General features: G+C 36.9%; 1 protein-coding gene across 1 annotated transcript in view; it reads left to right on the top strand.

The window, feature by feature from the left end:
• LOC128696078 (Ribosomal protein S6 kinase II) overlaps positions 1 to 12299 on the top strand; it is a 109197-nt gene that overhangs the window by 57938 nt on the left and 38960 nt on the right. Inside the window, 3 exon segments of the mRNA XM_070104069.1 lie at positions 6504 to 6632; positions 9612 to 9693; positions 10754 to 10914. Coding sequence (XP_069960170.1) covers positions 6504 to 6632; positions 9612 to 9693; positions 10754 to 10914 — 372 coding nt within the window.

The raw sequence follows: 12299 nt of genomic DNA, 5'->3' as shown, positions 1-12299 counted from the left end.
TGCAGGGGTCAATTCCTAGCTCCTGGCCCACCTCTTCGCTGGTCGCTACTGGGTCCACTCTCCCTGTATGGATCCTGCCTCTACTACTTCACTTCTCAGATTGTTCAACTTTCTGGCAACTCTGTTACTAAGAAATACTTCCTAACATCCCTGTGACTCATCTGAGTTTTAAACTCCCAGTTGTGACACCTTGTTGCTGTGTCTCTGAAACGTTCTGTCCCTATCCACCTTGTCAATTCCTTTCAGTATTTTGTATGTCATTATTATGTCCCCCCTATCCCTCGTTTGTGTGTTTCATTAACATTGTGGTAACTCTTTTTGAAGTCTCTTACTCTCAACCCTTCGGAAGATAGGCCAGCACTGCACATCATGATTGACAGGTGGAAGATACTGCTTCATGTTGTGAGGAGCGTCGTCTCAGGTGACATATTGCAGGTGTTTTAGTGGGGCTGTGGTGGCGGGTGTTGTCACAGGAAGATGACTGCACAGTGATGCCTGCTTTGACATCACTAATGCAAGTTGTGAGAAGCTTCTGTGCAATTTTGGTCATGATATTGATAATTTTGAAGTTTCCAGCAGTTATTTTTGATTTTAAACACTTTATTAAACATATAAAAAAAGTGTATACAAATTTAAAGAAAAAAATTTTTTGAAGGGTGAAGCCGAAAAATCTACCCAGCTGTAGCTGAGATGTCAGAAGAAAGTAGGGAAATTACTATGAGCTGATTTTTTTCCCTGTTGAATGAGATAAAAAACAGATTAGAAAAGGTGGGTGTCAGGCAGCGATATAGAGTAAGCTGGTGGTCATTTTTAATGACAACACTTCCAATTGCATCATACCCCACAACCTCTTGATCCAGATTTTTTGGTTGCCCCAAGGATGGAAAGATACAAAAAAATAGAAATTTGGTAAAAATCAAAATTTTATTACGGCACGGGAATGAAATATAAAAAGGGGCTGTCGGCCATGGCCCCGGTTAACAAGAGTTGATAGCGGTGTCGGGGATGGTCATTAGCCGTAAATCCATTTTTTTAATGGGGAGGAATAGTTTTATATAATAAAATATAAAAGTGACCCGAACAACTTTTCTTTCCAGAGATTTTCAGGTGCCAGTACTGCCCCAATTTTTCCAAAGGAATATTGTAAGTAGATTTCCATTTCAGACCCCCAAACATACAACAAACGATTTACATAAAAAATTAATAATTTCGAGAGGTGTTTTGCCCCACTTATATAATTGTTTGGAAGAGAGGAGTTGGATTTAAAACTGGCCCGGGGGTGAGGGGTTCGAGGGGGGGACATGAGAAGAATGCAAACAGAAGATTCAAGAGGTATAGCTGTAGGGAAGGGGAGGGTGGGGGCGCCAGGAAAGGTTGGAGAGGGGGAAAGGGGGTTTTTTGGGGGGGGATTTCCAGGGGACATGGGGTTTGAAGGAGGGGAATGGAGACAAATTTTTTACTTGACGTGTTGGGGAAAGGGAGCAAAAAACTTTATGAAGGGGTTGGGAAACGCAGGCGGACTTAGTCCGAGAGGGGGAATCGGGCCTCATCAAGGGGGGATTTATTTGCGAAAATTATTTAAAGCACCCTCGGGCAAGACAGTGATGGAGTGAATGAGGGAAAAAAGTTTTTTTCCCACCTCCCTTTTGGGGAATCCCAGTGTATAATAAATAAAAATAAATATATATATATATATATATATATATATATATATATATATATATATATATATATATATATATATATATATATATATAAAATATATATATATATATATATATAAAAACAGGACTTACATCCCCATACTTCAAATTTAAATTATGAAGTGTAAGTAAGGGTTTTTTTGGGTTAAATTAAATCCCTAAAATACTCTAAAAACACTCACCTGAAATACTAAGGGAATAAAAGTTTCAAAAACCCACTGTAAAATATATATATATATATAATATATATTTAATTAATATATTTTTTGTTAAAAACGGGGACCCGCTCATCCCCCCCAAATGCCACCAAATGGGCTTTTTGTATGATGTTTGGGGTCTGGGGACAATCTACTTACAATATTTTTTGGGAACAAATCGCAGACCCCCCAAAAAGGAAAAAAAAGCCTTTACTTTTAGTAATATATACAGGAGAAAGAAAGTCCCTGCCCCGGGCTTTTTAGTTTTTTTACAACACACATGGTTTAGGAGGAGAATTGCCACTTCCCTGGAGGAAGAGAAAAAAACTAGAACAAGAACTGGAAAAAAAAAAGCAAAAAAACCAAAAGGGGTGTGTATATATGCGACATCATTTGGACCAAGTGAAGTAGAAGTAGCAAGAACTGAAATCTTGCATGTTTATGGGGACGAAAATGGAAACAGCAACCCTACCATCAAAAACAATTACAGGATTTCGCTTACACTTTCAGGACGGAGTTTCTCCTGGGTGGTTCCCACCAACCACTCCACCTTATCCAATTTACACTTAGTTCATTTTGAGAACCGGGTCGAAGTAAAATGGATGTGTTTAATTTTATACTGAGTATCAACATCAATATTTGTAAGGGACTTTTTTTTTATTGTTTTTTTTTTGGTATTTTGTTTTATTTTACTTTTTATGCTGTTAACTTATTTTATACTGTAAGGTTTGGGTTTAAAACTGTGTAAAAAAAAAAAGTTTTTATGCCCCGAAATTTGGCAAAAAAACACGGCGAGTCGAGGGTCGAAGTGAGACCAAAAACGGATGGTGGTGTTGTATAATATATATATATATATATATATATATATATATATATATATATATATATATATATATATATATATATATAAGGGCCCCCGTTTAAATCCCCTTTTAAGGGACCAAATGAAGTGTATTTAATAAGGGTTTGGTATTTTTGGGGGGTCTGAAAGGGACAATTTCACCCCAAATATTCCTTATGGGAACAAATCAGCGACTCACCTGAAATTTCTGAATAAAAAATAGCATCGCCCCCATAAACAGGGGCCCCCCGCTAACGATCACCTAAATGCCCCCAATTATGGTGTATTTAGTGGCTTAAAGGAAATTTGTTTGGGGTCAAATGGACAATTACTTACAAACCATAAAATCGGCAGTACCCCACCAACATACTACGGGAATAAAAAAGTTCAACTGGGGTCAATTGTATATAAAATATTATTATATATATATATATATATATATATATATATTTTTAATATATATATATATATATATATATATATATATATATATATATTATTTTTATTATCAACTGGCGATTCCCCAAGGCAGGTGGCAAAAAAAAAAATTTTCACCACTCCCCATCACTTTCCAGAAGGGTGTTTTTACACTACAGTTTTTAAACTGCAACATTACACCCCCTTCAGAGTGCAGGCACTGTACTTCCATCCCAGAACTCAAGTCCGCCCCCGGTTTCCCTGAACCCATCAGAATGGTTATTTTGCTCACACCCCAGCACGCCCGTATTAAAACCATTTGTCCCATTCACCCACAAACACCCCCGCATGCCGCTGGAAGTCCAAGCCCCCCGACACAAAACCCCTTTTTTCCCCCCGCAACCTTCCTAGGCCACCCCCCACCCCGCCCCTTCCACTAAAACTGATCACCTTTAAGTATTCTGTTTTATTCTCTCTCTTCAACCACCCCAACAAACTTTTTAGCCCCTTTTAAAAAGTTTGGAATCCCACACCTCCTAACTCCAAACTGGAATTCTCTGCATTATATTCACACCACACGTGCCCCCCGACATGACATTCCCTGCCCCCCTTTCCCGCTAACATTCATCACCCATGTTCAAAACCAAAAAGAGGTTGGTAAAAATAACTTAACCCCTTTGCCCCAAGGACAAAGTTTTTGTCTCCACGTCCTAATCCCACCCTTTTTCCCCTCAAATTCTTTTGATTCATTATTTTATGGGCCCATTTACACGCCCAAATCCCAAATATCTGAATACATTCACCTCCCCCATACCCCTTCCCCCCAATCTGATATCCAATTTCACCAATCTTTTTTTTATCCTCATAACCTTTTTTCCTTATTACTTTTAATTTTCTTCTTTGCATACCCTACCAAATTCATCCCCCAATCTCTGAATTTTCTTCAGAATTCCCCAAGAGCAAGTGTCATGGGAAAGAGCAATGGACAAATTTTTACTTTATGTGTTATTCTTTTTCTTTTTAAACCCCATGTTTTGCCAAGACCCCCGATTTACTTCTTACAACCCCCCCCTATAAAAATATTAAACAACCATGACACACCAAAATTGCTGGCCACTTTTTCTGGGAAATTTCCCTTTTTCCCACATACTCTAACCTTTAGCCTACTATCCTCAAAAAAATTTCACTGCTTTGTAACCTACCTCCCACCTACACCCGCAATATTCCACATTGCCCCCCTTATTCACCCTGTCATATGCCTTCCCAAACCAAAAACCACAAACCTCCATCTTCCCAATACCTCTAACTCTCCATTTAATAACACTCCTCTCCTATTTTTAACTGACAAATCCATTTTTTCTCTAGGCTTCCTTAACTTGTTAATCTCACTCCAAAACTTTTTCCTATTTTCAACAAAATTTGTTGATAACATCTCACCCACTCTCTCATTTGCTCTCTTTTTACATTGCTTCACCACTCTCTTAACCTCTCTCTTTTTCTCCATATACTCTTCCCTCCTTGCATCACTTCTACTTTGTAAAAACTTCTCATATGCTAACTTTTTCTCCCTTACTACTCTCTTTACATCATCATTCCACCAATCACTCCTCTTCCCTCCCGCACCCACCTTCCTGTAACCACAAACTTCTGCTGAACACTCCAACACTACATTTGTAAACCTACCCCATACTTCTTCGACCCCATTGCCTATGCTCTCATTAGCCCATCTATCCTCTAATAGCTATTTATATCTTACCCTAACTGCCTCCTCTTTTAGTTTATAAACCTTCACCTCTCTCTTCCCTGATGCTTCTATTCTCCTTGTATCCCATCTACCTTTTACTCTCAGTGTAGCTACAACTAGAAAGTGATCTGATATATCTGTGGCCCCTCTATAAACATGTACATCCTGAAGTCTACTCAACAGTCTTTTATCTACCAATACATAATCCAACAAACTACTGTCATTTCGCCCTACATCATATCTTGTATACTTATTTATCCTCTTTTTCTTAAAATATGTATTACCTATAACTAAACCCCTTTCTATACAAAGTTCAATCAAAGGGCTCCCATTATCATTTACACCTGGCACCCCAAACTTACCTACCACACCCTCTCTAAAAGTTTCTCCTACTTTAGCATTCAGGTCCCCTACCACAATTACTCTCTCACTTGGTTCAAAGGCTCCTATACATTCACTTAACATCTCCCAAAATCTCTCTCTCTCCCCTCTACATTCCTCTCTTCTCCAGGTGCATACACGCTTATATATACAGTGGACCCCTGGTTAACGAACTTTTTTCATTCCAGTAGTATGTTCAGGTGCCAGTACTGACCGAATTTGTTCCCATAAGGAATATTGTGAAGTAGATTAGTCTATTTCAGACCCCCAAACATACACGTACAAACGCACTTACATAAATACACTTACATAATTGGTCGCATTTGGAGGTGATCGTTAAGCGGGGGTCCACTGTGTGTGTGTGTGTGTATATATATATATATATATATATATATATATATATATATATATATATATATATATATATATATATATATATATATATATAATTTATTAACTGATCGAAACACACCTCAGTAACTAGAGTAAGTTGCCTAAACATATAAATTTTGTTTTTCATGTTAAATATTTTTTTGTTGCTCTTTTTAATTGTTAATTTTGCTGTTAAATAGAGCTAAAAACTTGGCTTTGCTATGAGCAGTAATTTATCATTGATGATCCTGGTTTCTTTTTATCTAGTCCATTTCCAGATAAACTGGTGATACATTTCTAAACCTTAATTTTTAGAGTGACTTTGACGAGTCTCGGTGCATTTTTTCAAGAATAATAACTTCTCGTATACGTAATACCAAAAAGAATTTTTGTGATTCTTCAATAAATAGTGAAGCTACACATACAGATGTGCAGATAACCTCAGAGATAATCATGGGTAAAGAAATATTGTCTTTTGTGTTGTGAAATGGCTATAAATTTTCTGCTAACAAGCCATTTTTGCCTCGCACAGTTGCATAATAATGATATATGTTAATACTAAACAATAATATAATGGAAGAATTATCCATAAAATCTCAAAATAACTTAAAATATACTTTTATTATTGATGCGAAATTGTATTCTGGCAAAATCTGTAACTTCTGTTAACTTGCCTTAGAAAAACCATAAAAAAATTTAAACACCTAAATATTCCTTGAATTATGTTTTATTAAAAAAAAAAATAAAATAAAAAAAAATCCCTAGGAAAGAGCCTCCCTTCCCTTATAAGCCAGAAAATACAGTACTTCCACAGAGTAATTACTAATGCTTTTTATTTCTCTCGACAGGAAGCAGATGGTGAATGCAATGGCACCCACGAGATTGAGGTGTGTGAGATTATGCCCGAGGGGCACGAGAAGGCTGATCCTAGTCAGTTTGAGCTCCTCAAGGTCCTCGGTCAAGGATCCTTTGGCAAGGTAAATATAGGGAGGCAATAGCACGTCGCTAATGCCAAAATGTGCCAACAATTATGGTAAAGTTGCACTGTGTCACTGTACAGCTTTATTATCACTTAATAAAGCTCTATATTGAGCTGTACTTTATACCGGAACTTTATTGGTAAATAGAAGCTCACTCTACTTTTTTGTACATGTGTATTGTCAAAATGTGTAAACAAATTCAAATTAGAGAACATTCTTTTACTAGAGCAACGTTTACCTCTGTACATATAGAGCTTTAACCATTAAACGGTCCAAACAGATCGATGTTCAAATTCGTATCACTACAAAAGTAAATCTACTTTTTTTACGTATTTTCAAATAAAAAAAAAATGTAGATAAAAGTTTTTTTACACGTTTTCAAATGTAAAACAGAAAAGATCAACATTTTTTTACATACTTTTCAGATGTTGAAAAAACGTATATATTCGCTTGGACCATTTAAGGGTTAAGAAAGCTTTTTTGAAGCCACACAGAGCAAAACATTGTCTCAATGAAAGTTGCTCTGCAGCTTGACTTCCTCTTTCATCTAGATTCAGCTGTGTTAATTAGGACAGTTAATAAACCATACCCCCGGCCGGGATTGAACCCGCGGTCATAGAGTCTCTATGACCGCGGGTTCAATCCCGGCCGGGGGTATGGTTTATTTGCAATCGTGTCATTACGATTTCTTAAGTCATGTAGGACAGTTAATGTGATATACGTATGTTGCATTATAAACAGAGAATGTCAGATGTTTTTTGTTTTAATATTCAGCTGCGAGCGTGTTAGTGACCCATGTTTTGGGTTGCTAATGGCAAAAAGCCGATTCATTTGATGAATCAGACCCTTCTGTAACAGTCACTACTTTCAAATTCAAATTCGAAGTTTATTCTCTATAAGGATTACAATGCTGAGTTTACAGAATTTGGTTATTGTGTGGTTTACATGTTGTAAAATAATAATTACAGAGTGTACCACTAGAACACCTAGCATGGCTAGGTATTTCGGGCAGACTTAGATTAATTCTTAACTTTAAAATATTACAAATTATGAGGTAAGTTGGTATTATAGCTAAGTGACTAAATACTAGTTTGTGAGTTTAGCAATGTGAATGCTTTTGTTTTGGCACAATACATAGTTTCAGTATTGGAGTATTACAGGCCAGGGCTTACTGCTCCTTGTTAAGGGTCCGGGTACTTCCTATCTGAAAGGATACTTACCTTAATAAAAATGTCCTCTTTGAGGCTTTTGCACTTTTGCTGAAGCAGTAATTTCCATTCTACTACAGGAAATTAGGAAGGAAACCTAGTTTCAGGCTGGGTTATGTAAGAGGCTCCTCAAAAATAGTCACGGGTTTGTCATAGACATGACACTTTAGTCACTCTTTGACCATTATCAGGTCGCATTACAGGATCCATTATCAAGTTCAGGGAAGAGTGAAATGCCATCTTGCTTTTCCTCTCCAGAATGTGAGCTATTTGTAAATTGTTGCAGTTACAGTGGAACCTCAAAAATCGAACTGCTCCCAACACGACCAATTATGTAAATGTATTTTTGTAAGTGCTTTTATAAGTGTTTTTTTGAGGGTCTGAAATGGACTAATCTAATTTACATTATTCCTGATGGGAATAAATTCATTCGGTAAAGGCACTCGAACAGCCTTCTGGACCAAAGAAAGTTCGATATTTGAGGTTCCACTGTATAGTAATGTGACTTTTAATCTACATTAGTGAGGCTTGGCAGGTAAGAGCACTTGGACAAAAACCCCTTCAGAACCTTGTATACGACATACAATAGGCCAGTCATAAAGTATGTGGCCCTGGCATGGAGCTCACACCTGAAGAAACTTGAAAAGGTCCAAAGGTTTTCAACTGGGATAGTACCAAAACTGAGAGTAATGCACTATTAGGAGAGGTTGAAGGCTATATATGTACCTGTGACTGGTTTTGAGAGTTTTTGTTCTGTCACATCTTGGCCTGGTTCCAGGCTTGGCAGAGATAAGGACAAAGGGTAGCATGATTACTACACACAATATCCTAGAAGGAATTGATAGAGGAGATAGAGACAGACTGTGAATTAAAAGGACTAGAAACAATTGGATGCAAATAGAAGGTAAAGACACAGATGAGCCATAGGGAGTTAACCCTTAAACGGTCCAAACAGATCGACGTTCAAATTCGTAGTGCTATAAAAATAGATCTACTTTTTTTTACATATTTTCAAATATAACAAAAAAAAATATAGATAAAAGTTTTTTTACACGTTTTCACATGTAAAACAAAAAAAAAAAGATCTACTTTTTTTAAATACTTTCAGATGTTGAAAAAACGTATATATACGTTTGGACCATTTAAGGGTTAAATTAGTATTTCATCAGTCTCAGGGTGGTTGAAAAGTGGAATGACTTGAGATGAGATATACCCAGTATACAGTAATTGTGAACGAGCATTAAAAGATGCAAAATAACTATCAGCTCCTCCTGTGGTTATTTTGCATACCCAGTATGTACAGTACTTAATTATATTCCTCTGGCAAAGTTTGTAGGCACACAAGACGAAGTGCCTTCCTGCGTTTTTAAGAGTTTGTGGGCCATAAACATCATCATTATAGCCTTCAGGCCCACAGTGGGGCCATCCTGTTCTAAGTTGATGTTCATGTGAACTCTTCTAAACCTTGTTTAGGTGTAGTCAAAATTGCATGTCAAAATTAATTCAGTAGAGTATATAAAGTGATGACTTTTTATCGGAGAATAGCACTTAGTGTACTGCAAAAATCACGTTTTTTTTTCAATTCAGAGGATCAGCTGAAATGTGATGTCTGTCCATTGTGAGTTAGAATGCTGTTGAATGAGTGATGGTGAATGTGCTATTTTCTTTGGGTCATAACCTTGACTGAAAATGGCTGATGTAAATAATATTCATGACATTTTTTGAGACTTATGGCTCACATTATACTAAATGGATATTTTATCCACAGGTTTTTCTGGTGCGTAAGATAAGTGGCCAGGACACAGGTACTTTATATGCCATGAAGGTGCTCAAGAAAGCCACACTTAAGGGTACGTTAATGTCTTTTACTCTACATACATATTTTTATATCTAATTCTTACCATTTTTTATCTTAAGTATCATCTGCAATGATTGAACGTTGATGAATAGGTGAGTAAATCAATCTGGGTGGAGGGGTAAGGTCATCCTGGAAGCTAGTTAGCTGGCTTGAGTCCTGGAGGTGGGAGGTACAGTGCCTACACTCTGAAGGAGAGCCCAAGAATGTTGCAGCTCCGAGTCGTGTAAACTGTGACGCTAGCATACTTCTGGCAAGGCAGTACATGTGCTCCTTGACTTACACTGGGGTTAAGTTCCAATGAACCCATTGGAAGTTGAAAATATTGTATGTTGAATATGAATGTGATACGAGTTTACCTGGAGTTTACCTGGAGAGAGTTCCGGGGGTCAACGCCCCCGCGGCCCGGTCAGTGACCAGGCCGGGTGACCAGGCCAGGTGTGATAAATAAATCGGTAAATAAATAACTACTGCCACTCAATAAGTAAATGAATAGATAATTACTGTAACTAACTAAATACCAGCATTGAAAATTAAATAAATGAATATAAGTTTATCCTATCGATAAATGTACATTACCAAAAAAAAAAAAATTTTTTTTTACAGTACATTGATTTGTTTACCCAAGGATGATACAGGTACAGTACATGTAGTGATATATTGTACAGATACTCACCATTAATGTAGTCAGCTGAAAGCACACCGAGCCTGAAGAATGTTGTGAAACATAGAACTAACATTAATCACTATCACACCATCGTCAAGTCAAAATATCATAAGTCAAACCATCGTAAAGTGAGGAGCATCTGTAATTGAATGAGTGATGGTGACAGGGATTCTTCTTATTTGGGTCACCTCTACCTTGGTGGGAGATGGCTAGTGTGTTAAAAAAAAAGTTGAAGTATGTACAGGCCTGGTCACAGACCAGGTCATGGGGGCGGTGACCCCAAAACCATCTCCAGGTATACACCCCAGGTATATTCATGTGCTATGCCTTAAATACTAACCCTATTAACATTCCTCTATTTTATCCTAACAAGATTTTTGATTTGCAGTGCGTGATAGAGTGAGGACCAAAATGGAGAGGGATATTCTTGCTGATGTCAGTCATCCATTTGTGGTGAAGCTGCACTATGCCTTCCAAACTGAAGGAAAACTCTACCTAATTCTAGATTTTTTGAGGGGTGGAGATCTCTTCACCAGACTCTCAAAAGAGGTAACAAAAATAGCTCATATTTTACATTTATTGGTTAATTCTTGTCTACTTCTCTTTGTCATTTTTAACCCTTAAACGGTCCAAACAGATCGACATTCAAATTCGTAGCTACAAAAGTAGATCTACTTTTTTTTACATATTTTCAAATATAACAAAAAAAAATGTTGATAAAAGTTTTTGTTACATGTTTTCAAATGTAAAACAAACAAAAAAAAAAAAGATCTACATTTTTTACATACTTTCAGATGTTGAAAAAAACGTATATATACGTTTGGACCATTTAAGGGTTAAAGACACATTGAGGAAGAACATAGTGTACTTGCTTTGTAAAATAAAAAAAAAAAAAAAAAAAAAAAAGAGGGACTCGTGTGATACAATCAATCACTAAAGTGTTGTAACCACAATTTTTTTTTTTCCTTGTGAAGCATAAACCCGTGTGGGTCACAAAGTGCAAAGAGCAGTGAAGGCTCAATCTTATGTCTGCTAACAAAGAGTGAGAAACTAAACTCTGAAAGCCAGGCTCTTCCTTTATTTAAATAAAAATAAAGTACAGCCTCTCCTCACTTAATGACGGAGAAAAGGACCTAAAGATTACTAAAAAGAATAAGAAGAAGAAAATTGTCAAAGTGGGAAGTCTGAATGTGCGTGGATGTTGTGCAGATGATAAGAAAGAGATGATTGTGGATGTTATGAATGAGAAGAAGCTGGATGTCCTGGCTTTAAGTGAAACAAAGCTGAAGGGGGTGGGAGAGTTTCAGTGGAGAGGAATAAATGGGATTAGGTCAGGGGTTTCAAATAGAGTTAGAGCTAAAGAAGGAGTAGCAATAATGTTGAAGGATAAGCTATGGCAGGAAAAGAGGGACTATAAATGTATTAATTCAAGGATTATGTGGAGTAAAATAAAGATTGGATGTGAAAAGTGGGTTATAATAAGCGTGTATGCACCTGGAGAAGAGAGAAGTGTAGAGGAGAGAGAGAGATTTTGGGAAATGTTGAGTGAATGCGTGGGGAGTTTTGAATCAAGTGTGAGAGTAATGGTGGTTGGGGATTTTAATGCTAAAGTGGGTAAAAATGTTATGGAGGGAGTAGTAGGTAAATTTGGGGTGCCAGGGGTAAATGTAAATGGGGAGCCTTTAATTGAGCTATGTGTAGAAAGAAATTTGGTAATAAGTAATACATATTTTATGAAAAAGAGGATAAATAAATATACAAGGTATGATGTAGCACGTAATGAAAGTAGTTTATTAGATTATGTATTGGTGGATAAAAGGTTGATGGGTAGGCTCCAGGATGTACATGTTTATAGAGGGGCAACTGATATATCGGATCATTATTTAGTTGTAGCTACAGTTAGAGTAAGAGGTAGATGGGAAAAGAGGAAGGTG

Source organism: Cherax quadricarinatus, chromosome 89 (genome assembly GCF_038502225.1).
Source record: "Cherax quadricarinatus isolate ZL_2023a chromosome 89, ASM3850222v1, whole genome shotgun sequence".
NCBI classification, from domain to species: Eukaryota; Metazoa; Arthropoda; class Malacostraca; order Decapoda; family Parastacidae; genus Cherax; species Cherax quadricarinatus.
The sequence above is the reverse complement of the archived record's forward strand: the minus strand, read 5'-3'. Positions and strand labels throughout refer to the sequence as shown.